Raw genomic sequence first — 27,882 nt, forward strand, 5'->3', positions numbered from 1 at the left:
CTGCAACTTGAGTCAGAGCACAAAGAGTCAGGAATAGGATTTAGAAGTCACTGCTTTTGGTTGTCTCCCCTAAAACACTGATGGGGCTTTTTGTCCTAAATAAAGCATCCTTCAGCGTCTGGCTATATTCCACCAAATGCATCAGGAAGGCCCTCAGACGGCCCCAGTCAACCAGAGGCTTTGTCTTCCAGAAGGTTCCTCTGCACAGCCCTGTGCAGAACTTTCCACATCGACCCGAAAGGCACTGGGGGCTTTGTCCCTAGAGAGAGAAACCAACCGCAGCAGGAAGCCATCGGCGTCCGAAGGGCCTGACAAATGTCCTGCTGGCTGGACACTGGAAAGTGTGGGCGGCTTCGAGTCCCGTCACCTGCCCCCGCCGCCTGCCCTGCCCAGCTCATGCGGCACCTGCAGCTGTGGCATCCAGCGCACTTCCCTGACTCTCGAAGCACTTGAACGGCGCAGGAGCTGATTTTTAAGAAGTGTGACTGAGATTCCTTTCCTGTGTCGGGCCCACTGGTGATGCAGTCTTCAGTACGCTCCACCTGAGACTGCTCAGGTTTACACAGGTCACTGCTGCAAAGACCCCTGAACCCTAGGTAGGTCCTGCTCGGCCACGTGCCGCACGCATCCCTCTGGGCGACCACGTACCATGCACACCGCGTGGGATTTCTGTGATGAGCAATCTGCTTGTCCACATGGTGAGTCTGGAGAACTGAAGCTAGGATCATCATCACTGTTATTTTCCATCACAGTTTTAAATAAAATCGGTCCACTTAAAAAAAGAGCCTCGAAGAGCAAAGCTTTTCTGTTCTCAGGTATTCTTAAACTTAGGGCAATCTTTGATAGCATATCCAGACATGTGAGGCAGCCACATAGGGATCTGGTGGGCCTACTGCACAGGTGTGCACACCTGCGACACACAGCCATGGGTGCGCATGTCTTCATGGACGCATGGGTGTGTACGTCGAAAGGGAAAGTTCTCCAAAATCCAGGAAGCCATCATTTACCTTTTTCGTTCAAAGCTGTCCTGGAGAGCCACTGACGGGTGACTCAGCAAGTGTGTGAAGTGTGCCTCTGTGTTCCCGCGCTCCAGTCGAGAACACGTGCTTCGCTTGAGTGAGGACATCCCCATCACAGCCTTCCTGTGGCACTTACTACACCACCTGACAGACTGGGACACGTGCCAGTGTTCCCGTTGACAAGGGGGCTACACGCACCTCCTGCCACCAGGGACATTTAGTGTCGTCTCTACAGGTGAGGAGACCTGGCGGGGGTGGCTTGGGACGTGGCCAGGCAGCAAACTCACTAGTGGCAGAAGTAGGCCTCCCGGGTCCATGGCATAATTAAAGAGACGTGAAGGACAGATGGTCTAACACACAGGATGCATGTCCCACCAGCCGTGGGGACAAGCTATGGACGAGTGGGCCAGCCCCATGTAGACGCCAACCGCAGTGCTCAGTGGGGTGGGCAGCGGCCACGGCGACAGCCCCAGGAGCAGAGCGGGTAACCGCCGTCCCCACAGGGCCCATAGGAGACAAGGTCCCAGACAGAAGCTCACCTTGGAGGAGACGATTCTGTTGTCAGGGTGCCTCTGTGGGATGTAGGCCTCAGCACCTGGAGGGGGCTCCCTGTGCCCCACGTAGATGGTCCGACTGTCCACCCAGTTCTCTTCTCCAGCACACTGAGGGAAACAGAGTGGCGTTAGTGGGGTGACAGCCACCCCCAGAGTGCTGGCTAACACGCAGCCTCACCCACAGAACCTGCGCCAGGTCCCACCTGCCGAGGCCTGAGCTGCCCCGATCTCACTCAACCCGCACGGGCTATGCTCCCCAAGGGACCGGTCTGAGCGGGCAGTCTGCACCCCCAGCGGGAGCGGGCGGGGAAGCCCTTCCAAGCTGGTCGTCAGGGGAAAGAACACGGCGGGGCTCCTGCACAGACGGAGTGCTCAGCACGACCCTCAGGCCTCCAACAGAAGACAGCCCATTAGACGCATGGGAGCAGGTCTTTAATGAGAGGGTGAGACTGTGAGTGCAGGACGGAGCTGTGAGCCGTCTCCCGTCTCCCTGCTCAAGGGCTCTCCTGGAAGACAGGCAGCTGGGGTCTGACCTGTCCTCATATTATTCAAAGCGTCGTGCCCACGAGGCACAGGTAAACATCTTCTGACCAGAAGAATCTTGACAACATTCATCCGACCCTACGTTGTCAGCACAGAGGTACCAAGACACCACAGCTACAGACAGAAGCTAAAATAAAGCCTCACACAGTCGTCTAGCTCAGGGTCCCGTCCCCCCCCCCCCAAGGCCGGTGGCCCAGCTCGGGGTCCCGTCCCCCCCCCACCCAGGCCGGCGGCCCAGCTCGGGGTCCCGTCCCCCCCCCCCAGGCCGGCGGCCCAGCTCGGGGCCCCGTCCCCCCCCCCCGCAGGCCGGCGGCCCAGCTCGGGGTCCCGTCCCCCCCCACCCAGGCCGGCGGCCCAGCTCGGGGTCCCGTCCCCCCCCACCCAGGCCGGCGGCCCAGCTCGGGGTCCCGTCCCCCCCCACCCAGGCCGGCGGCCCAGCTCGGGGTCCCGTCCCCCCCCACCCAGGCCAGCGGCCCAGCTCGGGGTCCCGTCCCCCCCCACCCAGGCCGGCGGCCCAGCTCGGGGTCCCGTCCCCCCCCCAGGCCGGCGGCCCAGCTCGGGGTCCCGTCCCCCCCCCGCAGGCCGGCGGCCCAGCTCACGCCTGCTGGGCTATGGGAAGCGGTGGGAAAAAGGAGGTCATTGTGACAGGACACAGGAAGAAGAGCGGGTCAGATCAAAGCTCGGGCTCGGCTGTCACTGAACACAAGCCTCATGCAGCTCCTCGCAGCCTGAGGACAGCCCACACCCACAGCTGTCGACAATGAACAGAGCACAAAATGACGCGGGCAGCCATGCGGGAGTCCGGGGTCTTCTGCCCCCCTCTCGCTGTGGGTCAGGGAGCCCGCGCTCCTGAAGCCACACAGATGGGGTAACGTGAGCGACGGCACCTCTGTTGGCTGAGCTCAGGAGAGCCTCACATCAGCTTGTTTTGTTTTTTTGCTCATGCACCACTGGCTTGCCCATCCCCACCTTCTTGGGGTAAGGAGCGTCCAGGTGTGCCCCCAGCACACGCGTGCACATTCCCTCAGCCAACGCCTCCTCCGAACCTCCTGTTAGGGCCTGGCTTTGCGAGACGGCCGTGCAGACTGAGAACAGAGACCAACCTGGTCTCCTAACTCCACCTGTGTTTCCGGACACGCTCACCAGGGACTCGGGAAATGCAAGATCCCCGAGAGAGAACAAGCTGGCCCCTCACTGGCAGGAACTCGGGACGTGGCCCTCCCAGGAGCCCGCGCCCTACAGGAACCTGGCACCACGAGGGCCAGGCCACACCTGAGCCGTGCGAGCCCTCCCCCACTGCCCCACGCCACTTCCTGCTGGCCTTCCCATTTCGGGGGTGCTGACTAAACTGCCTCGTAAGAGCTTCATACATCAACCTCTGGGTGCCCCTGATATCCTTTTATTTCTCAGGACACAGCCAGGGGGCTTCTCATGCCTGCAGATTTGCAAACTTATGTTGAAAAAGAACACATGGTAAAGGAACCAGGAAAGGAAAGAAACACAAAAATATAACTTTTAATACAAAATGAAAATCCTGAAAACCTTTCTCCAGCCACTGACTTTTAGCCCCACTAGGCAGGCAGAGGCAGCCGCTGCCCCGGGTGGGGGGTGGGGGTCCCCCGTCCCTAGGGAGGCAGAGTCGGAATGAACGTTATCAAGGCCAACTCACACCCTCCACACTGTCTAGCGGACACGTGCAGTTTCCACATGATCATGTAACACCTCAAATATGACCCCACGGGGCAGTGCCAATCTACGGCACTGCCTCTCAGAGTGGGCTCTTCCTCGTTTCCACCCGCCTAACTTGCAATGCGGTAAATCAACTACATCTTCCCAAGAGACATGATTAACACTCACAAATCGCAGTATTTCAAGGGTATTTACATCCTGCCGCCAAGCAAAATAGCAGGTCACATGTCCAAATTATAAATGCAGAGTTGTTTCAGCGATTAATTTTAAATCTACAAAGTGTCAAAATAAATATACCTGCCTGTCTCTTCACTGCAGTGTCCCCGCACCAGGCAGAAACCTCACGGCCGTTCCTGTCCCGCTGGACTGGACGGATGCAGAGGAAGGGATCACAGGCTGGGCCTGGAGAGCGAGCGCCCTTCAGAGGGGAGGGCCACACTCCCTCGCCGCCGGGTGCATCGCGGAGGGAGGGAAATGCTTCGCCACCAGCAGCGGAGGGAACGGGCTCTTTCCCTTTGCCTGGGCATCTCTCTTTGGGGACAGAGATGGAGGGGTGACCTGGGAGGGGGTGGGGGGGCCTTCAGAGGCTGCACTGGGGTGGCACAGACTGGGGGGGATGAGCGGGCTGCAGACCCCTCGCGCACACACCAGCCACCCCAAGCCTCTGCTGACTTTGGAACACACACCGTGTGGCTGTGGTACCCGCCTCCCCTCGGGTCCCCGCTTCACCCAGGGCTGTGAAATCTCTCCCTCACCCTCGGACAGCAGGGCAGAGCATGGTGAAGGTGGTGGGGGCTCTGGAACCTGCATGTGCCCCTAACACAGGCCCTGGGTCACCCAGAGGGCTGTGCAGGTGTGGACGACAGACTTACGCTCAGGGGCTGAATGTGATGAGCCCCCCAGACCTTAGTGCATGGAAGGCCAAGCCCACCCCCTGTGCTGTCTTCCCAGGCTTGGCCTAGGACCCACGGTGACCAGCAGGCCTGCACAGAGCTAACCCCACGAAGTCGCAAGGGCATCCAGCTTGTCTGCTCAGAAGGGAGGGGAAGCACAGCCAGAATGTGCTGGGCTTGGAGCCAGGGGACCCCACAAGGCTCCGGAAACAAAGGCTCCGGTGGGAGTCTGAAGGCACCACAGAGCCCGCGCTGTGTGCGAAGTTCAAAGTGCAGAGCGCCGTCTGTATACCCTCAGCCTCAGACTCAGCATAAGGAAATCACAGAGCCGTGGTCACGACACCCTCGTGCTGAGGGCCCATTCCAGAGGGCACGGAAGCGGGTCCCAGTCTGCAGCTCTATTCCGGGGTCGGGGAGCGAGCAGCCCGCACCTCATCACCTGGGAGACCGTGAGAAACTGTCCAACACCCACTCAGGACACAGGGAGGTGGTGGGCGATGACCTGGAGCGCCCCACAGATTTCCGTGTTCCTTGGGGACCACAAGACACAGGTGAACTACAGGTCAACAAGCCCTAAGGGTACCTGAAAGGTCCCCATGGCTCCTCGACAAAAACACTCATGAACTGTAGCTAATAGCAGATTTGTACCTGGGGTACACGGAAGACCATCAAACTCAGTCACAAAAAGACCAGTACAAGGATTTGAATAGACATTTCTCCAAAGATCTACAAATGACCAACAGCACATGGAAAGATGCCCAACAGTTATCAGAGAAATGAAAACATACCCTCGTCACATGCCACAGACACCACACCTGGATGCCGCGACTCCGTCTACACGGCACCACATGCGACAGACGCCAGTCACGGAGGCCCGGACGCCGCGACTCTGTCTACATGGCAGGCCTGGAAGGCAAGTCCACAGACAGAAGGCAGATGCGAGGTGACCAGTGGCTGGTGGGGGAGTGGGTGCTAATGGGAACTGGATGACGAAAATGTTGTCAAACTACACTGTGGCGGTGGTCCCATAACTTGGTTAATGTACTAAAAACCACGGAATTGTACCCTTTAAAGAGTTGGATTTTGGGACATGTGAACTATATCCCAGTAACGTCGCTGGTTAGCTCTCCCCCCAAATCCGCAGGGTCGTGGGCGTGCTCACCCCCGCGCTGGGTCTGCACCCCCACACCTGCTGGGGTTGCCCCCACTTCCCTCTCACGGCAGAGACACGGATTCTACCAGATGCACTCCAGTTTGGGGAAACCAGATAACGTTCTCAAGGTTCCATTTTTAATAAGATGCATTTTCTAACAGGTAGACCTGAGTTCAAGGTGTCTCCAAAGGAGCATGCCTGGCAGCTGAGGAACTTGGAACTTGCTGCCCAAGTGAAACGGGGTGGACCGCCAAGTGCAGGCACCGTCCACTCACACTCTGAGCACAGACCACGTGGGACCACTCAGCTCTGGGCAGGACTGTGGCCCCCCGCACGTCCGTGCAGACCCCACCCCCCCCGCCACCCCAGGGACGACAAGAGGCCTCCAAATTCAGAATTCCATCAGAATGAGGCCGAATGGCCACTCACGGCAGCACCTGGGCCTTTGCCAGCGCGGCCGGAGCTCCATTAGGATGCGGGTGGGTCCCGGTGCCAGTCAGAAAGCGCACAGGACACAAGAGACTGTTAAGAATATGCTGGAAATCGATTTCAGCCTGTGTTGTCACCTAATGGGAGTTTCGAATGTCCACTAAAACAAGCCAAACCGATTAGCAAAATTACACGGGGCTGGAACAGAAGCATGTAACCCGAGCACAGTCTCTTCAGTGGTCCTCCCGACAACCACTGTTTGCGTTACAAGGATCCAATGACAAAGCAGTCATGGTTCTCGAGTCTGTTTATAGCTTTCAAATGCACCGTTTCCTGTTTGATGGGTAAGAAGCTAATACAGAGCTCAGGTGTTTCTAAAAATAGGCCCTCTTCTGGCTCATTCTCCGCAAGGGTTCCAGTGCCCCAATGGAGATGGCACATGGTTGGCGCCTGCCCTCCCAGCCCCCAGCCCACGCGCCCGCCACTGTGTGCTGAGCCCCACAGCCCACACCTCCTGGTTTCCGCCCTGCTTCTGCAGGCCTCGCAGGGGTACAATAATTAAAATCAGGCTCCAGCTGCATCAGCAACATCAATGTTCCCTGCTGCGAACCACCAGCCACTCGGCAGCCGGGGGGCGGGGGGGGGCAGGGCCTGGACCTTGTGGCTCGTGGCACGTGGCTCCCTCTGTTCCTAGCAGACCTGAGCCCCGGCGTCTCTGTCAGCACCACCTCCTACCATCATCAGTCATTAACACCCAGTTTTCCTTCCCAGGCAAATGTGGGGCATTTTCCCGCTAGGAACACATTTCTAAACACAAAACCACTTGGATCACAAAAGCACCAGGGATACTCCACATCATCTGAAAACACTGACCATCTGGAAACTGTTAAACGTCAGCTGACCTAAGCTGAAATTTACTGAGTCCAGAATCGAAATAAAAATTCTAACCACAAGTGACTTTCAGCCTGCCCTGGCCTCGCCTGACCTGGACGGTTCAGAGTGGTAGGGACACAGAACTCCGTGAGCACATGCACCAGGACATGCCAAGGGCAGCAGAAGGGGACACCACACCCGGCAGCTGAGGAGACAGGGCAAGAGCAAAACCCCCATGGAGGACAGTGGGCGACAGTCAAGTGCCAACCCTGGTTCTTCACAGAGTGCTGTAAAAACCGCCCCCCAGGAGGCCGGCATTAAAGCCACACGATTTCTGTATTCATGTCTCACTACGGATTCTCTCCTTCTAGAGGTGAATTAGCCAGAAAACGAAGCAAATGTACCGAATTCACAAACAAGAACATGTTGGGATACATGTAGGCTTTTAGCGGCTGAAATCCTATGCTTTCCGCTGCAGTGTAGACGGATTTTCTGAGTGCACATGTGCTGAAGGCACGTGCAGGACTGGGTGTGGAAATACAGCACTGCAGGCGGGAATCTGGGCTCAGCAGCCCCCCGCCCCCGGCCCCGTCTGCACACAGGCTGCCTGAGTCTGGCGGGAGTCTCTGGAGCCCCAAAGTATAGTTTTGGGGAAAATAACCGCAGTACAGCAACCCAAGCCCAGAGGTCAGGAGAAGTCAGGGAACCCGCTCAGTTTCGTGGCGTGTGTGGCCAGGAGGGGTGTGCCGGAGACCGGTACAGGGTCACCCCTCACAGCGCAAGGCTCCTGACCCTGAGCTGTGGCCACTCCAGGAAGAGGTGCCGAATCCGAGGCACACACTGGATCTGAAGCCTCAGCATGAAACCAAGAACCTACAAAAGCCTAACAATCTTCACGTTGATTTCATGTTAATACCATTTTGGACAGTATTGGGTGAAATAAACGTACTCTCGAAATTCACTTCGCATGTGTCTTTACGGTTTTCAGATGCCACACGTGGCACCTCCGTGGGCTGTGTAGCCACCCCTGGAGACGCCGGGTGCCGCCGCCCCATCCCCCGTCGCCTGGAGTGAGGCTGCAGGGGGCGCACACAAGCCCCTCGTTGGAAGGAGGGGGCAGCTCGCCCGCCAGGGCGCGGTCCTCCACAAGCCCGGGGATGGGGGCGAGAGGTCAGGCCCTGGCTGGACTGAGGCGCGGGCCCCTGGGGTGACTGACCATTGCCCAACAAGTCCCCTCACTTCCCGACAGCAGCCCAACATCAATGGTCCTTCATTTCAAGAGCTGGTGACTCATCGCGAGAGCCGTCCTGTTCTCCGCAGGGACACGTGACTGTTTCGTCTGTGACTCAGGTTCACTCAGGGAGTGTCGGTACTTTCTTCTTCCTTCTTCGGGCCATTTCCCAATCCACCTGTGTCACAGACACTCCAGAGGAGCAGTGGTTGAATGCAGGCCCGGGCCGGGGTTGGGCGAGCTGGACCAAGAGGAGAGGCCAGAGGGCAGCCCCCAGGCTCTGCAGCAGAGGCCAGGGGGTGAGTGAGAGAAGCTTCCAGAAGCTGACAGAAGGAGGGTGCATCTGTCGTGTCCGGGCCTCTGTGGGAGGTGAGCACTATCATGGACAGGCCCCGGGCACCAGGTGATGACAGGGCCGGGAGCTCCTTCTCGCCAGCGGTACGCAGCAACAATCTGACCTCTCTGGTGATCCTGGAGGGCAGCCGTCCAGGCCCCCCACCAGCCCCGGATGACAAGCAGGCAGAGCACAATCAGGAGGAGGGCTCCTGGCGTCCAGTTCTGACAGACACCAGGCCAGCCACGGGGCCTCCCTGGAGACAGCTGGTGGGAGCCGGCAATGTCTTTCTGAAGGGCCATGGGGCAGTGGACCACCCTCCTCCCGGTCAGCAACCCTGGCGGGGCCCCCAGCAGCAGGAGGGATGTGAGGGTTCCTGAGCATCCTCACAGTAGGACTCTCAGCTGGGGAGGGAGGGGAATGGGGGGGCGAGCCTGCTTCAGACCAAGGAGGAGGCTGCTGGGTAAAACGAGGCCCTCCGTGGTGCTATGGGGTTGTCAGCGACGGGCGGAGACCACCACACAGCCAGGGCTGTTCTTGGAGCGCAGCCACGGGGGTGGGGGCTCCCTAGGGGCCCGTGCATCTGCCCACCCACCCACAGCTCCAATGTTCAGCGAGGCTGCGTTTTCTGTAAGGTGAGGGGCTGCACGCTGCGGGGGCGGCGGGGGAGACAGGTAAGGGACCCGGGCGGGGTTGGCTGCAGAAGGCTAGGGAGGGGAGGGGGCACACTGATCCGACCCCTCCCCCACCAGCCGGGCCGTCTGCAGCCCAGCTCTGCTCTCGGCGCACCAAGAGCAAGGTGGTACGTGCTCACGGCTGCTACACTTTTTGTGGGTCTCCATGATGCCGTCCCTGCAGCCAGACTCCACTGCAGAGCCCACGGGCTCCTGTCCACACACCCCAGCAGTCTCCTGACCACCGTCCCAGGTGTAAGGGGCCAGGTCCTGCGGATCCTGCTGGGGACCCCCACGCTCCCACGCCGCAGCTGCGTTGGATCCAACATGGAACCACGCGCAGCCCAGAGGCCCTGACCCGCCGCAGCGGTGGCCACGAACCCTCACAGATGGTGTCCTTGATCCTGATGATGCAGGTTGGCCTGTCAAAGGAAGGTGGGACCGAATTACTGCTCTTCCAGGACCAACAGCAGGTGGTAGACACCGAATGAAAAATGCTCCTGGGAAGCAAAGCATCTGTCACACCAGCCGGCCTTCTAATGCGAACATACACTTTTCATATTCCGTCCTGCGTCTGCCCCCACCACCAAACAGATGGACACGGATGTCAAGGAGGACACGGAGCTCACCCCAGTTAAAGTCACTGGAGTCACACGGCCTCTGGGAGGGCAAGGGTGTCACACGGCTTCCAGGGGCGTCTTCAGGGGGCGCGGTCGATGCCTGTCCCTGTGGTGGGTTATTAGCCAACAGCCAAGTCAATGAGCTGCTCCAGGCGACCTGTCTGGGGTCTGCTGGTGGCGGGAGAGTCAGACCCCGGGTCCCTTCTGCCGACAAACACATCCTAATGTCCCCCTTGCTACGTGGTCCATGAGGAACACGCCGCCACAAAGCTGTTTCTAAAGGAAGATGGGAGGACCCACACCTGCATGTCAGCCGGCAATGAAGCCCGTGGAGGGGCGTCCCAGGAATGCACAGCTACCCCCAGACTCCGGCACAACCGCGCACGGAAACGCCTGCCTTCCGTATGTTACTACCGTCAGTGTGACTGTCCAAAATGGTAACAGGTCCTGGCGAAGTTCCTAAGAACATAAAGTAAAATCTCCCTATGATTTATGTAACAGCTGATATTTTTAAATATACCTGGGGTTTGTTGTAATAGACGTGGTAAGTCACGAAAAATCAGAAATGGCCGTCACGAAGAACGGGGTTTTATATTCCAGTTCTCTAGAAACAGGAGGCAACAGGGAACAGTCTGCGCCCACACCCCGCACAGCCCAGAGGTGGGCCGTGATCTAGGACGATAGCAGGAGTCAATGGTGAAGACCAGCTCACACCCAGGTCTGGGGACGCTGCTCCCACGTCTGAAGCGACTTTCACGGGGGTTTCTCCGTTGGCACGCACGCGGCTCCCACCAGCGAGGAGGGCCCCCTGCACCCCTGGTCACTCTCCCGCTAGGACGCTGCCCCTCCACTCTGAGCCTGGGAGACTGGCTGCAAGGGGAGCCGAGTCCGGTGCAGCGGGAACCCTCACGTGGACGAACACCGTGACATCCCAAGAGCTCAGCCTCTGGGACGGAGCTCTGGGCAAGAAGTCACGTTCCGTCCTGGATGAACACAACCATCAGCTTCCTCCCAGCATGCAAATCCTGTGACACTGGGAGCATTCGTAAATTTTGTTTCTGATGTTTTGAACTTTATGATCCTGAATCAAATCATTCCATAGACTCCGCCATCTGAGCCTAAGTGGGTGTGAGGGTCACGTCGAGTGACAACAGCTGGTGGGTGGGGAGTGAGGCAGGACTAGCCACTCAGGGACGCCCCGGGACACCCCGCCGCCGTCACACCCCGGGACCCCATCAGGGGCTTTCCCTTCCCCTTGCCTAACAACATCAGGGAGTTTTTATCACAAGCGCTCCGAACCCCCGCTGGAGACTCAAGCCCTGGCCTCTCAGGCAGTTTTGCTGACTCGAGGGCAGAACAGTCTGTGATGGATGGAGCGGCTCGCTCCCTCGAAGACCATGCCAAGCCCTGACGGCCTTCCTCGAGCCTGGCCTCCAGCTTGACAGCTGCAAGAGAAAAACCCCACCGCTTCTGCCAGGATTTACGAAGCCAGAAACAGTCACAGGAAAGGCAACGTGTTTTCTGCACACTTAACGTCCATGCTGATCTTTTTTTTTTTTTGAGATTTTATTTATGTATCTGAGAGAGAGAGAGCACGAGTGCATGAACGGGGGAGGGGAGAAGCAGGCTCCCTGCTGAGCAGGGACCCCCCCCCCCAAAGTGGGGCTCGATCCCGGGACCCCAAGGTCACAACCTGAGCTGAAGGCAGACGCTTCACCAAATGAGCCACCCGGGCACCCCAGGGTAGCAGTTTAATAGGAAACAGAGGGCAATTTACCAATCTTTCTGAAAACATTTCTTATACCTCGATATTTTTAAAGGACACGTTCAGTGCCTACGTGGAGCCATGGAATTTGATGGCTGATTGTCCCAAGGAGGTGGCGACCCTGTTACCCAATCAGACAGATGAAGGAATAGAAAGCCCCAGCAAGACAAAGTAGCTTTGCCAGAGGGGGCAGGTCCAGGGTAAAACCCGGGGGTCTGGCTCCCTGCGCATGACCCCCCAGCCCAGCTGAACCAAGGCGAAGGGCCTGGTGTGCTGTTCCAGCCGGTCAGGACCAGGAGCGCGGAGGAATGATTCCAGGGACTCATGCTGTGGACGCATGATTAGAGGAGGATAAAAAACCCCAGAGGTGTTAGTTTTCAGGATCTTGATAAGATCCAAACTCCATAGCAACAGGGATCATGTTTAATGTTGGTTCTATCTTCTATCAGGGTCAGAAACTCAAATGCAGGGAGAGCCAGGCAGGCAACCGGCGGAAGTGGCAGGTGTGTCACTCGGCGGGGCCGCCGTCCCAGGGCAGCCACGGGGATGCAGGAAAACAGGCTCCCACCCTGCTGCAGGGAGGCTGCTGAGCCCAGGAGCTTCGAGGCCTTTTGAAAACCACACCAGCACAAGCCAGGACATCTGATGTGAAGGTGTGGCCACCACAGCACCGTAACTATGAAAAACACCTGTGCGACGAACGCACAAAACATTTACTATGTAAAAAAGTAACTCTCATCCCTCCCAGGCCACTGCATTTTCCATCCCAGCTTGAGTCTGTCAAATTCATATCAGAGCAATAAATATCAGCTGCTATGAATGCTGCCATCCTAAGCGTCCTAACCAAACGCGACGCAGCACCCGGGAACCTTACGTCTCTGGACAGGGAGGAACCACGCCGGCTTTGAACGTGGACTTAATGTCGGCCTTGACTGGTCAGGAAAAGATTAGGTAGGTATGTTGAAGTTAGGACAGAATCCTCGTAAAAAGCAATACTGAAACAAGAACTTGGTCACCAGCAACGCAGGTTTCTACCTGAAGGAGCTTTTCCCTTTAAGTCACCAAAAGCTGCGGCAGCACCGGGTGGTCCACCGGGCGCGCGGGGGCCGCCATCCCTGCCTGAGGAGGGACGGGAGCATGGAACCTTGGACCAAGCGGCCCTCCTGTGACACGACTCCCGTGAGTTCTAGGTCCTGAGAGCAAATACGTGGCTTGTGTTCCCCACGTGCTACGCGCCTGGGGACGCGGCTGAGAAACACAGCAGCTCCTGCTCTGGTCACAGATGTTCCCGCGAATCCGGACTGGGCAGCACGCTGTCGTCGACAGAGCTTCCGACCGGTCGTCCCCGAAGCCCGCCAAGCTGCAGCTGCCGTGGGGGCACGTGGACGCGGGGCAGACACGACAGGACGGCGTGCCGGCTGTGCGACGCCTTGTCTTCTACCGCCGGCGTCCTTCCTACGTGAAAGCAGCTCACGTGGGAAACACGAGACTGTCACCACGTGCTGACCGCGGCCCCGAGGGCAAACTCACGGTCCATTCTCTCTCTCTAATACAGAAACAAACACACCGCTACTCGAGTAAGAATCTGCCATTTCAAACTTGACATCACTCTGTCAAACAGCAGTAAAAGGAACTGGCTTTATAAGAAAATGAAATAAAACAAAATAAAACAAAAGCTTCCAAGACAGGCTCCAAGGCCCTTCCAGACGCTCTCGGAGCATCTGTAACACAGCAAACGAGGGAGAGCGAAGTCGGACTCCAACTCTGACGTCAGGGTGAATGTCAATTGGCTGAGCCGCCCATGGTGACAGGGAAGTGTTACGGGTTTTAAGTGCAGCGACCTGCTGACGTAGCCCGAGAGCGGGGTCACGTCTGTGCTCCTGAACCGGGGGACGGCGTCCGCACACCCGCAGGGAAGGAGCACCCAGGAGAGGAGCGCCTGCAGAGCAGGTCCACCCGCCCTGTGCGCCCCACCCTCTGCCCACACAATGCCAACAGCGCCCCCTCCTCGTGGTGACGACTGAAAAGGTCTCCAGATGTTCCGAGGTTCCTGGGGGCAGGGGAGGTCGAGACAAAATCACTCCCAGTTGAGAAACTCTGCTGGAGCGAGACAGACCCGACTTTCAGTCCCAGCACCAACGCGGAGAGGATACAGTGGGGTCAGGTATCCGGGGGGCGCGTGGGATGGGGAGAGGGCGGCTGCCCCCGGGGGCTGGGTGAGGGGCTCCCTTCCCTGGCAGGGTCATAGCCAAGTGCTGCCCACTGGGACGAGAAGTGGATGCACCCCACTACCCACCTGGGGTTGCTCCTCCTGGAGCAACCTCTCCACCTTCACCCTCGCGTCCTGGGCTGTGTCCCAGAGACCACAGTGTAATCCCACGTCTAAAACTCCGTGCTTTCCAGGTGATTACACACATTAACGATGACGTTTCTCAAAGCAGTTATAACTCACACACATTAAAATTCTAATTTTAGCAGTTTTAATACCTTTCTATTATCAGTTTACCGCAGGTCGTGGCTCGGTCATCAGGAGTGGCTGACCCTAGGTGAGGTGCCCAACCCCCAGGACAGCTATCCCCAGATCGGCAAGGATGCGAGAGAGTTGGCATCACCGTACTCTGGGAGTGTGAAATGGTGCAGCCGCTTTGGACAACAGTTTAGTAGTTGCTTAAAAAGTTAAATACAAAACAAAACCCATAAAAGTTACCACATGACCCAGCGGTTCCGCAGCCAGGAACACGCCCAGAAGAAGAGAAACATGCAGACCCAAAACCTGTCAGTTCCGAGACTCAGTGACACAGCGACGGAAGCTCTGCCTGGGGTGCCCAGTCTCCTCTGTGTCTCTCTTTGCTCCGCAGAGGCTGCTGCCTGGGGGGAGGCCCACGTGGCCCGAGCCACGGCCACGACAGGGAGCTGGGAGGGGCTCTGCCAGATGGGCCCAGGAGGTGCCACCTGCACTTGGGACTGCTGACCCAGACTCTGAGAATTGCCAGAGGTTTTGAGGTTGGGGTGACTTGTGACTCAGCCAAGATGACAGACAGCGGGTAACGGGTCACTGAGGAAAGGTCACTGATGGGCACGCGGGTTAGGGCATCAGCTCCGTCACGGATCCTCGGAGGAAGGAACAGGGTGTTGGCACGATCAGGTGCAGCACACCCTCTGAGCACGCCTGCACACGAGGCCACGTCTGCAGGTCTGGCTGCTGAGGGCCACATGCTAAGGGCCATGGGGCTCAGCAGGATTCTGACAGAATGACCCCAAAACACCATGTGGGGCACTAGGGACTCCGGGGAAAGACTGGTCAGAGCCACCTGGCCAGTGCGGGGGACCTGTTTCCTGACCCTTCCAACGGGAGAGTGTGACCAGCCACAACCCCTGCCTGCCGCCACAGCCCCCACGTGAGCACTGTCATGATGGAGCGTGGGACTTGCCAGGAGCCCTGGCCGCCGCTTGTGCCGGAGCCGGAGTGCTGCCCTGGGGACCGTGGCTGCATCTGAAGGATCCACTTCACAATCTTCACCGTGCTTTGGTCAGAAGCCCGTTTGTATGGAAAATTGAAATCTGAGGTCCTGCCTACAATTTAATGTTTTATGGGTTAACAGTTGTACTTGTGTTTTGGGTTTGGTTTTCCGGTGACCATGAGCGAACGTCGTCAGGATGTGAGTATTGTTTCGATTACAAGTGAAGACGGGTCTCCAGGAAGTTTGTGCTGCTCGGCGGCGGGAAGCCGTTCTGGGACGTGGCGACTGACCGCAGTCAGCCTCTGGGACGATACACAGGCGGGGGGGTGGCCTGTACTTTAATCCCTAAAAGAAACCACACAGCACAGGCATGCCGATTCGGCAAGGACGCCAGGTGAGCTGGTGGCACGCGGTGGACGCCTGGTGCTGCCTGCCGTCTCCGGGCCACGGCGGGGATGGGCCGTCTGAGACAGCGTGGTCTGACGCGGTGTGAACTCTAGAGCTGCACGACGGGACCACCGCAGTCTAATGAGTGTGCCACACCTTCACAAAACGCTTCCGGCCTGTTTGTTGACAGGCATTACTCGCATTCACGTGCGGGTCTGAACCTCACGACAGCCCCGGGAGATACCGTCTCACCCGCCGATGAGGGAGCTGAGAAACAGGCCAGGAGAAAGCCAGCGACCTTTGTCCCCATCAAGTCGCCCCACGAACGACAGGAGGGCGGGGCGCTGCCCTGGCGCCCACGGCAGCCCTACATGTGGACAATATGCCCATCTCAGCAGAGCTCTAAGAACACAGCCCAAAATCTAGCACAGTAACAGCTGCCCTGTTGAGCACCTGGTCGTGGGAACTTCAAATTCCAGTCTCTGCCACAATCCTGAAGGTCCAGGACGTCTTGTTCGTCCCGCAGACAAGAGCCCGCACAGGCCATGCCAGGAGCTGCAACGTGCACAGCGTCCACCAGGATGTGGATGAAAGGAGAAACCCGTCCCCTGTGCGTTGAGAGGAGACCGCTCAAAACCAGGACGGAGTCTGCAAGGTCCACGGCGGCCCCACCAGGAAGCAGGGGCTGTAGAGCCGGGCCTGCCATTTTCTGTGCTGCCCATGGACAAAGAATGATTTTCACATTTTTTTTTTTAAGATTTTATTTATTTGAGAGAGAGAATGAGATAGAGCACGAGAGGGAAGAGGATCAGAGGGAGAAGCAGACTCCCTGCTGAGCAGGGAGCCCGATGCGGGACTCGATCCTGGGACTCCAGGATCATGAGCTGAGCCGAAGGCAGTCGCTTAACCAACTGAGCCACCCAGGCACCCAATTTTCACATTTTTTTTAAAGATTGTATTTATTTATTTATTTGACAGAGAGAGACACGGCGAGAGAGGGAACACAAGCAGGGGGAGTGGGAGAGGGAGAAGCAGGCTTCCCGCGGAGCAGGGAGCCTGATGCAGGGCTCGATCCCAGGACCCTGGGACCATGACCTGAGCCGAAGGCAGACGCTTAACGACTGAGCCCCCCAGGAGCCCCTGATTTTCACATTTTTAAATGGTTGGAAAAACTTAAAAAAAAAAAACCTTATTACGGGCAGTGAGGTTTTACTTTCCTAAAATTGTCACAGGTCATGAATAATTATTAGTTCAGAGCGGGTCACGCTGGCGTGGGGTGGGCCCTACACAGGATGGCTCAGGACACCCACGCTGCCGCCGCCTCCACACACCCAGCCCAGAGGGCCCTGCCCACCCCGTGGTTTCGGACACCTGGCCTCCAGACTCAGAAAGGGCAGATTTCTGTTCTCTTGAGCCCCCATGTGAGGCAGTTTGTATGGCCGCCGGTGTGGGGTCCTCACTCTTATCAAAAACAGCTTCAAAATCTAAGCCGTTTTCCTACTGAGACCATCATGTTCAAGCAGACGCTGTGGCCTCAGCAAAAGAGACACTCTGGCCGGGAAGGCTCTGTCGGGGGTCGTCCTGGGCACAGCGGGACGTGTGGGGCCTGGCCTCCACCCACTGGACGCCAGGAGATCCCCCAACTCTGACAACCCGGAGGCCACACGTCCCCTGGGGGGCAAACTATGCAAGTTTTTGAAACCTGGCCGATGACAGACCCTGGATCTACATGTTCATCTGGTAAAATACTCCTACTCCCACTTGTGTTTCAGAATGTGGTTCAAATTTCAGCACGGGAATGAGTGAGTCCTCCACTCTAAAGCCTCCTCCCTCCAGATGCACGCGTGATCCGTGGCAGTTCCGTTTGCTGATTATGGTCCCCCAGTGTCTCTACTCATCATCCAGTCTCTGTGTTGTCACTCAGAGAGTAAGGGCTTGACCACTGCCGTCCACACCGCCCGCCACTCCCCACTGCACAAAGCTAGTCGGGCTGTAGGCGCCCTCCGTGCTCCTCCCGCGGGCTCACCGCCTTCCTCCTAACACGTGCCTACTAAGAGTGTTAGCTGTGAAGATAAAGTGCTGATGGGGTTAAATCACCAGTTCTGGCCAGGCTGTCCTCCTCCGATGGTCTGGGGCCCCGAAGACACTTCCCACGTCTACCACACGGGTTCCGTGTCCTGATGCCACCTGGAGAGGAACCCAGCCCCTCGCTGGCGGCTCACCCGCCTGAATGCAGACGCGCCGGTGCGTGGGGGGCGCACACGCTTGCTCAGGCCTCCTGGTCAGCTCCCGAGGAAACGACCGACCGCCGGCCGGTCCCGGGCATTCCTGATGTCACCCTGGGGAGCACCACACCTTCTCCTCAGCAAGGTTAGCACAGCAAAGATGCACTGCGGTTCGCGGGATGGATGGTCAGTGGTTGGCACTCTGTTCTTCCGGGCTATTAAGTACATTCATCAATTCTGTTTGGTAGAAATGCATGTTTTTTCCACTTAGAAGGCAATTAAGTTTGTATGGTAGGAACATCTCTGCCTGCGTTTCCTCATTAATTTCCTCACATAGAAACCCAGGACCTGCGGCGCAGAGGTGTTCACGGCTGCAGAGGCCGCTGCGGGAAGGGAGGGGCGTGGGGGAGGTTCCTCAGCAAGGCCCGTCTTCCACTTCCCGCTTCCTGCTTCCAACTTCCGCTTCCTGCTTGCAGCTTCCACTTCCTGCTTCCCCGAACTCGCAGACCCTTCAGCAGCAGTGCGGTTCTGCCACGCGGGGCCTTACCACAGTGGGTCCCCGGCCCACAAGCTGTAGGGCTGGCGTCTCCTCACCACTTGGGTCTGAGCTCCCACTTCCCTCCTCCTTCCCTCCAGCGCTGTGTGCACAGGCCGCCCTCCCAGCGCTCGTCCCGTGGATGTGGCCGCCGTGGTCCCTGGCTTGCTCCCCTCCCGCCTGACCAACCGAGCAGGGAGGACCCGCTGGCCACACGGGGCAGACCCAGTGGACGCTCCGGAGTTCCTGTCGAGTGAACGGAACCATAAGCACAGAAACAGCCTTGCACATGACACATCCTCTCCACATATTAGACCTCCCCAGATTTTTTCTCGATGGTGCCCTGTTCGGGGAAAGACTAGCACACGGGGCACCAGCTCTTATATAAACATCACCAAAAACCAACAGCGTCTATGCCGCCCCCCGCACATCAGTCCAGAACCTAACGAATGGCCTTCCACCACACTGGCTATGGGGAGCGCTGGATGGTCAGTCAGCCAAAGCCCCCTTCCCAGAGCCGCACACCTGATGCCCTGGTGGGTGTGCAGCCTAGCTACCCCCCGACCTGTCACCCATACTGTGAACACGAATCCTTGAAAGGAGGCCGACCTTTGGGGACAGGATTAGACACAAGGTTCAGAGGAAAATGCCGTTGAGACGCAACACGGCCCAGACTTCCTAGGATGTGAGCAGGTGCATAACTCAGAAAGGGAAGGGGTCCTTAAAGACATGGGCACCCTGGGGCCACGGGCATGGACAGCGTGGCCTCATAGTTAGGGACATGTGTGCGCACAGATGTAAATACACAGGAAACCACCCGTCCCAGCAGGGGGGGGAGGACCGTGCAGCTCCTTTTCCCTGAACCACCAGTGGTCTCCCCTTGGTGCCGCCTGCTCACGGAGCAGTCAGGGACACGGGCACGGATGAATCGCTCTCTAAGTGCTTGCTGGACAAGATGGTAAGTAGTAATGATCACCCCGTCTGCTGAGGCAAAGGGGGTAAAGCTGCACGAATGTGCTAGCAAAGGTCAGCCTCGGCTCCCCAGTGGCGGCATCCACCCCTCCCTGCCCCACGCTGAAAGCAAGCCTCGGCCTTCTCCCCTCAGGAAACCCAGTCCATGAAACAATCAGCAAAGCAGACTGTGGTGCCGAGAAGCTCACAGGGCGGCCGCTGGCCCTGCCTCCTCGTCCCTGTGCAGGGAGGGGACTCTTCTCCCGAGTCCCACCTCCCTAGATGTCCACCCTTCCAGGGGCCTGTTTCCCAGCTTCCTTTTGTTTTTAAGATTTTATTTATTTAACAGAGAGACACAGCGAGAGAGGGAACAAAGCAGGGGGAGTGGGAGAGGGAGAAGCAGGCCTCCCGCGGAGCAGGGAGCCCGATGCGGGGCTCGATCCCAGGACCCTGGGATCATGACCTGAGCCGAAGGCAGACGCTTAACGACTGAGCCACCCAGGCGCCCCTCCCAGCTTCCTCTGATTAGAATCCAGGTTCAGTGTTTTTGCCCAAAAGCACGTCTGTACATCCTCTTCTCGTTTTGATTCTGTGTCTCTCTCCCACCCACGTTTATCTATAGAGTTCATACTTTCTCAACAAACTGCAACTCTTGTCATGAAAAATTTATCAAGCCTTTAACCAACGCTGGGTATACCTGATGTGAACACTGTGAACTCAAGAAACAGTTATTCTGTGGTGAAGGTTGTATGAAAAACTGGTATTAAGAATGCTAGAGGGCCGCCTGGGTGGCTCAGTCGTTCTGCGTCTGCCTTCGGCACGGGTCATGATCCAGGGTCCTGGGATCGAGTCCCGCATCGGGCTCCTGGCTCAGCAGGGAGCCTGCTTATCCCTCTGCCACTCCCCCTGCTCGTGCTCTTGCTCTCTGTCAAATAAAGAAAAAAAGAATGCTACAGTAGGAGAAGGGCAGGAATGTGGTTCCAAAGGCCCCTCCCCACCCCCGCTGGGGGGGGGCAGGAAGGTACTGGTGATTAATGAGCCCGGTTATTTGAGCTGTTGTTGACCTTTAACCCCACATGCACATTACATACACTCTCTCATATGCTAACATGCTTCATGATAAATGGTTTACAACCCCTCCCCCCAAAATTAAACAAAATTAGAAGTTTTAATTAATTAATTTTAAAAACTAGAAGTTTTAATTTTTTTGAGAAATGCACGGCACTGGAAACAGAGCTGGGGCCGGGCGGGGCTGGCACACTGCACCCTGCTCTCCACACGGGTACGGCCGTGCTGAGGACACGGACAGGAGCTGGAGGAGGTCCAGCGAGAGCTTGCCACGGGGCGCGCCACGGAAGCTTCCAGGGGCTGGGGACCCTGCATCGCCGGTGGCCCCGGGGCCCTGTGCAAACATGCATTGTGGGGGCGGGGGGGGGGAATGACGCTGCGTTCAACAAATGTAAGGCGTGAAAAAGACAGCAGTGTGATCTTGAAGCTCTCCTGGCAATCAGAGCTGACACGCAGGAAGTTTTAAATGATGCAAACACACTGGACGATAACTGAGAGCCATCTTCTGCCTGGTAACACGGCTTTGGAACATCTTTACACTGCGTGTGTAGCTGGCTGGCTGATCACACTCACAAGCAGCATAAACTCCCGTAATTTAGAAATTGCATTCACGCTTACGATAACTTCTCAGAATAAATACATCCGCTATGTGATGATCAAGTTACAAGGTGATAAAGACCCACCTCGGTTTGGGATTTCATGATACCATTTACAAAGTCACCTGAACCCTTCCATGTGGCTTATCCTTTCTTTTTCCAGACAATCCTATGTCCTTTTTTTTTTTTTTAAAGCTACCAAAGGAGCTGTGAAATGTTCTCATGATGTACTCTCTAAGAAAAGCACTGTTTCTCTGAAATGCCACCAGAAAAACCGTTTTGCCTTTGCAGTGTCTTGGCATCACCAGCACACATGCTGACTGGAGTGAATCCTTGCCAGTCGGGGTGCGGAGCCCCGGGGGGTGGCACTGGCATCTCCTGGTGTCTGCAGTCTGCGGAAGGCCTACACGATGGTGCCTCTGTCACCATCACCCTCCACGTCCACCGTCCTGCCCGGCCCCTCATCGGGGACCCGGGGTCCAGAGTCACTTCCTTTGCTCCCTCAGGGATCCAATTATCGCCAAGTCCACACAGGGCCCTGACTCCGAGCTGAGCACTGGTTTCCTAGACATCTCGCGGTCGCCACGCACAGCGGTGACCCTGCTTCCCGCCGTCTCCCACCCCCTCCCCAACATTCTGGGCACCCAGCGTCTCACAGCACACAACCGTGACCTGACCCTGCAGCTCGCAGTCCCACTCAGGATGCACGACGCGGCAACAGAGAATAAAGAACCCCACTGAACTCTGGCAAAGGACTTGACATCTCGAGGAAGACAACGCACAGATGATGGACAAGCCCATGAAGAGATGCCCAACGCCACTCATCGTTCGGGAAATACAAGTCAAAACTACAGTGACACGTCACCTCGCTGGCGGAAATCAGAAACCAGCACGTGTCGGTGAGGGCACGCAGAAGCCAAGGGCAGCGGGCGGGGCGTACGATGGGGCCGCCACCACGGAAACGGAATGGAGGCGCCCCAAAACCTAAACACAGCCACACCATACAATCCGGCAGTCCCGCTCTGGGTACACGTCAGACAGAACTGAAAGCAGGGTCTCAAAAACAGGTTTGTACCCGTTGTTCTCGGCGGCATTCTCAACAAGAGACAAGATCTGGAAGCCCAAACGTGCATCGGTCGATGCCTGGATAAGGAAGACGGGGGTCTAGCAGGGGGGAGCTCGTCTGCAGGGGCAGGGCCCTTACACTTTCACCCAGGTCCTGGGACCGTCTCAGGAAACGGTGCAGCGTGGTAGGAGCTAGCCACAGCCAGCGCCACAGAGAAGCTCGCTTTAGTCTTGGCTAAGGAGGAAGAAATGAACCTCCAGAGCACAATGCATCTGCTCTGTGACCACCCGCGTGTCCACAAAAGGCAGCCGCGGTCCCGAAGGACCAGATGCGGCCACAGCTGCGGACTGCGTGGTTCCAGGAGAGACAGTGACACGCCGCCCCACACACGGCTGACGTGTCCCAGGACCTCATTCCGGGCCCCACGGCTGTGCGACAGCCCACCTGCAGCTCCATGACACAGAACTCCGGGCTTCCGACGAGCCCATCTGCTTGCCCTCCCTCTGCTCTGAGCGCTACCTCCCCAGCTGAGCCAATGCCCGCGGGCCTCACCCGTCCCCACTAAACCTGCCACTTTACCACCCAGCGAATGAGCGCAGCAACGGCTTTAAGTCCCATTACTTGCGCTTAATTTGAAATACTGCAATGTAGGGTGACTTTTTCAGACGTAATTTTTCTTATTTTAAGGAGTTTTCATTGAGACTGTACCTTGAGCTAAAGCGGATTTCATACAGTGAAATTCATTTAAGGCGATTTACAAGACCAGACGTGTCCGCAGCGGGAGCGCGGAGCTATCCGCTCGAATAGAAAAGACAAGGCCTTTGTGATTCCTGTGGTCGCCGTGCAGGATTTAAATTTAATTTGGTTCCTGACGCTCTCCTTCCTGAAACAGTCACATCCCTCCCAATGGCACCTTGCCCAGCACGACGAGGAAGCGAGGTCACTGAGAAAGTGTGCAGATAAATGGGCCACACTGAGAGGTGAGTGCAGTGACCCTCCCAGGGCGTGGGCTGGCCGGTCTGCAAACTGCTTATCCCTCCATGTGGGAAAATGTCCGAGCGGGGCTCTCCAAGTCGGGAGACTGAGACGTCCTTATGTCAGAGACAAACTGAACAAAAACCATCCCTGAAATCACCATTTGGAGAAAAGTGCAGTAGTCAAAGCACTCAAATCACACCTTCCAGATCACCCCAAATCAAGTTAGAAGCAGTGACGCTTCCCACCTCTTCACTAACTTCCTTGAAGGCACAGAGAAGAAGGTTCACCCCGTTCGGACGTGTGATTCAGAGTCAGCAGACTGTGAGGAAAATGACCACTGTCCACAGCAGCCGAGATGTTTCTAAACCTGCACGCCGGCTTCACCCATCATTTGCACCATTGGGACAATCGTAAGCAAACGCTGTGCGGACAGGCCCCCCCTTCTCGCTCAGGCCCCTGGTTGGAGTCCTCGGCAAATCCCCCAAATCATAAACCGTCCGGGGCACTGAGGCTGTATTTTTAAACTCCGGGAGCACAGTAGATAAACAACTACTCATTTTCCCCTTAAACCAAACAAGTCAGCGAAAGCTTGTTTTTCACGAGTCCTCGGCTGGAAGGAGGCCGCCGCTGCAAGCGGGCCTCCCTGGGCCGGTCTGCACCCCGTGCTGTCAGTGCACGTCTTCCCGCAGTGGAAACCTGCAGCCACTCCCAGAGGCAGACACCCCACAGAACACACGCGCTTCACCAGCTGAGCACACGGCGGAAGGCTGAGGGCCTCACCAGCGCTCTCCTGTTCCCCTGAATCCTCCCTGCGAGAACCCTCTACTCCGGATGCTCCGCGCCCCGAAGGACTGTGCTGCTCTCGACCAGAATCTAACCAGATGAGCGTAGCACGCTGCCTTTTCCAAACTTCTAGTCTCCCCCCGACCCCATATGCGCCATGAAGAGTCTGAGAAACGCAGTCCTGTAGTCTCAAGTCCACAACATTCTCAAGGGTCGAAATCCAGAAAGTTCTTTGTGGCTTCCGGGGGAGAAGACGCCCCCAGCCCCTGAGACGCAGCCACACAGCCTCGGTCAGGGCGGCCGTGGCCACGTGTGGACTAAGCCGTCGGAATGAAACAGAGCGAGTGTGCTGGGTCGTAAGGGGGAGCTGTTGTCATGCCCTCAGATAACTGGCGCAAATAATGGGCTTCGCATAAATGACTGTAATCAGCATCATTCTGACACATTCGAGCACATTTTTAGTTTTTCCTTTCCTGAACTTTGGTTCTCTGGCACCTAAATTAGTGCTAAAGTCGTTTACCCAGGCGCACCAACTAGAAGCCCGACACTCTCATGCCCGGGGTGGGAAGTCGTGCCCTCTGCGTCTGCACCTGGCCCCGGGGCACAGCTCCAGCACCAACCCCACAGGACGACAACTGACAGCAAACTCCACTGTAGACACAGCCCCTCGACCGTGACACTGCCCCCATCAGGAAAGGGTACCCCAGCTTGGTGTCAGGGTCGGGCTGTGCGCCCCTATTCCTGGACAGCAGGGAGCGAGTTTTCGGGGAAGGCGTCCTTGCCACCTTCTCCCCACTCTGGACCCAGAACAGTCGCTGGGACCAGAGGCTCAAGTCCTCGGTGAAGCGTTAAAGTCACCGCCCTCAGCCTCTGACACAGCCTTCACTTCCGTAGGACCCTGAGCACGACGCAGGCTGGACGGAGAAAATGTCCAAACGAGGACGCCACAGCCTCTGCTGGAAGCCGCCAGGAGGAAGAACGAGGAGCGCTTGGGGACACAGTGACCTTGGGAGTGGGGGGGGACGCTCCTGGGGCGCCCGCCGCTGTGTGGGAGGCTGGCGGGCACCTGACCCGCCGTGGCTGGGAGCAGAGGGGACAGCAATCAGTCGGAGAGAACCTGCCTAAAATGCCCACGTGTCCTGGCTGGTGCAGTCTGTGAACCGGCAGCACCCACCCAGAGGGCGCGTGGACGCACACCTCCTTAAGTGGTGGGAGGGGCTGGCCTCCTGTCCTCACCGGGCCAGCCAGGCAGCTGGACCGCGGGGCTGGGCCCCAGTGCGCCCACTTTCCTCCACCATCGGCAGGCAGCCCAAACCACACCCGCAGCAGCGCTGGCCACTGGGCTCCTGTCCCTCTCCTCCTCCCGTCTCCCACAACCCTAAGTCCTGTGGAGACACAGCCCCTAGACAGACAGACAAAACCCCATTCAAATCAGTGTCCTCTCTTCCTTACTTGGTTCTCCAACAACCCCAAACTTGAGCAAACACAAACTTCAAAATGCATCAAAGTCCGTTTCTGACAAATTAAATTTCACCCTTGGTCCTGCTCTGTGCACCGTGCTGCAAGGAGTGGGAACTCAACAGGACACCAACCAGGGGATTCCCACAGCAAGCACCCTAAGAAAGCCGGTCTTCCCTGAACAACCGAGCTGCCCACGCCCCAGAGCAGCGTCTCTGCAGGCCACGCGGTGACAAGTGGCCACACCGTGTCACACACGGGGACGGGGAGACCACGTGGATGCCCTGACCAGCGGGGCTGAGAAACGAGCCCCAGGGAGGCACGCTGGGCTGCCACAATATGCAGAGTCACTTTGTGTGAGTCTTTTTGGAAGCTGTGGGTGAGGGTTCATTTTCAAAGCCCCTTCGGAAAGGTCACAGAAAGCCACGGTCGCTCGATGCATGAAATATTTTCGCCTTAACCTCAGACATTTCTGCCAAGGGCCAGAGACAGCGAAAGAGAGATTTCTATTAAAGGTAGTTTTATCTGATTTTATTCAAGCCGGAAATCTATTTTGGTGTACTTAACCACACACCCGCTTTCCCACGATAAGAAAGAAAAAGTGCTCATAAAATCCCAAGAGCGTCGCCTTCAAGATAACCTGCACCGGCACAGCGTCCCCAACACAGGTGGCTGGCCGCCAATCAGGAGGTGCTGCTCTGGGCCCCGCACTAATTCTCACCACAACTTTGTGGGGCTTTATTCATATTATTATGCGCTTCTTCAACGATAAACCAAAGCATATTAAAAATTTTAAGTGTATTTGAGCAAAAGTCTAGCCCCCCAGCCTCGACTGCCAACCACGTGGTCAGAGACACAAAGACAACATCTTTCACAGCTTTGCTTTCAAGTTATTCTTAAAAAGATAATAAAATTACAGGAAGTCTGGGCAGAGAGGCAGATGAGCCATCACACTCTACTAATAAATATTACTTTCACACCCGCATGTTCCCTTTGTCTTTGACCATATCCACACATAATATAAAAGTGATTCTGCATCGCAGCATTTTAACGCTTCTGTTTTACAATAAACTGAAGAGCAAACAGGGAGGACAAGGTTGAAAATACCCAAGTCGCTGGAAATACACAGGTCTCATGGCAGGCGTGTGGCCTTGGTTTCTGTCCCTGAGTTCGCGCCAGCCCTACAGCCGCGGATTCGAACCAGCCCCAACCCTCTGGTCTTGAACTGCAGACTCGTGTTCGTAAACGGAACCACCCACACCGCCCACGGCAAAGGTAACATCAGCCTAATTCTGAAAACCCCTCTTCTGGATTCTCCCACAAGGTGAAGTGTTGTTTTAGCAAAAAGGTCTCAAGTTACATGAAGTTAAATATAAAGTGAAGTTAAACATAAACCACACACTCCACGGGAAATTTCTGGGGGCACTTTTTTTTACTTAAGGCATGCACCTGTTTTTCCTGAGACGTGTCCGGGGAGACCACCCACCCCACAGCCAGCAGGCGTCAGAGCCTTCCTCCAGCTCAGCCAACGCCCAGGAAACCTTCTCAATGTGGTGGACGCCAGCAAGCAGTGCCCACGGCATGCTGGGAGATTCCGCGGGCCTCCTTCCTAAGGTTTGGCGGGGAGGTACTCAGCATGGGGGCGGGGGCATGCCGCCGGGTCCGGGGCGAAGCCAGCTCCCATGCGCCTGCTGCAGACTTCAGTGCCTCCTGTGTCCTTCCTGCCGCGGGAGTGCTCCAAGTCCCCGCCACACGCTCTCTCCTGCCCCGGGAACCTCCTCCCAGGAGGCCGCCAGGCCTCCACGGGGGGCTAGGCTTCTCCCTCGTCCCCGGAACTTTCTAAGCAACAGCTGCAGGAGATGGGCCCCCGCTGGGTTCTCTCGTCAGTCACCTCTGCTTACACACGAGACAGCCGCATGCGTGTGTCCAACCTTCAGGGGACAGAGGACTCCCGCCGCTCGGGGCTGCCAACAGCTTCTGTCACAATCGCCCAAGCGCGGGGCTGCCGAGAGTGGGGACAGCAGCTTGGTTCCAGGAAGCCGTGGGAACGGATGACCACAAGCGCCTCGGGGGCTCGCGCAACAGCTGATGGCCCGGCTCCAGACGGCGGCCCCAGACGGCGGCCCCAGGAGCTGCATTTCCCAGCAGCACCGTGAGGACAGTGTGGAAAAGGCATGCAGATCGCTGTAGACCCGCACACATGCACGCGTATTAATTCAGTGCTGCAGGAACCACTTCGACCCGACCCCTGCCACTTTTCACAACACCAACCAGAGTGACCCTATAAGGGCTGCCTCATTTCAACGCTCTCCCCAAATCCTCCTAGGTTTCCCTTCCACTCAGAGCATGAGTAAAAGGTGCACGAGGCCCCGCTTTGGCTCAGGTCAGGACCTCCCTGACCTCCCTGACCTCCCTGACCAGGGCTCTTGGTCACTCACAGCTCCAACCCTGTGCCCTCCCTGCTGCCCTGACCTCAGGACCTTTGCATGCACTATCCCTCACCTGGACCACCTTCCCTCCCCTCCTCAGGCCTTGCATGCCCGCCAGCAAGGCGAGGTCAGGCCTCAGCACTCTGTTTAAAATCCCCCACCACCCTG

At 57.2% G+C, this 27,882-nt stretch overlaps 1 protein-coding gene across 9 annotated transcripts in view; it reads right to left on the reverse strand.

Annotated features, from left to right (window-relative positions):
• ATP11A (ATPase phospholipid transporting 11A) overlaps positions 1 to 27,882 on the reverse strand; it is a 116,751-nt gene that overhangs the window by 61,743 nt on the left and 27,126 nt on the right. For all 9 annotated transcript variants that reach the window (XR_003519066.2, XR_003519067.2, XM_027589029.2 and 6 more), the window contains exon 2: positions 1,559 to 1,681. Coding sequence is in view for 7 of the 9 variants with exons in the window: in XM_027589029.2 (XP_027444830.2) it covers positions 1,559 to 1,681 (123 nt within the window). In the remaining 2 variants the exon portion in view is untranslated. The remainder of the gene's footprint in view (positions 1 to 1,558; positions 1,682 to 27,882) is intronic.

The sequence above is a fragment of the Zalophus californianus genome, chromosome 3 (genome assembly GCF_009762305.2).
Source record: "Zalophus californianus isolate mZalCal1 chromosome 3, mZalCal1.pri.v2, whole genome shotgun sequence".
Taxonomy (NCBI): Eukaryota; Metazoa; Chordata; class Mammalia; order Carnivora; family Otariidae; genus Zalophus; species Zalophus californianus.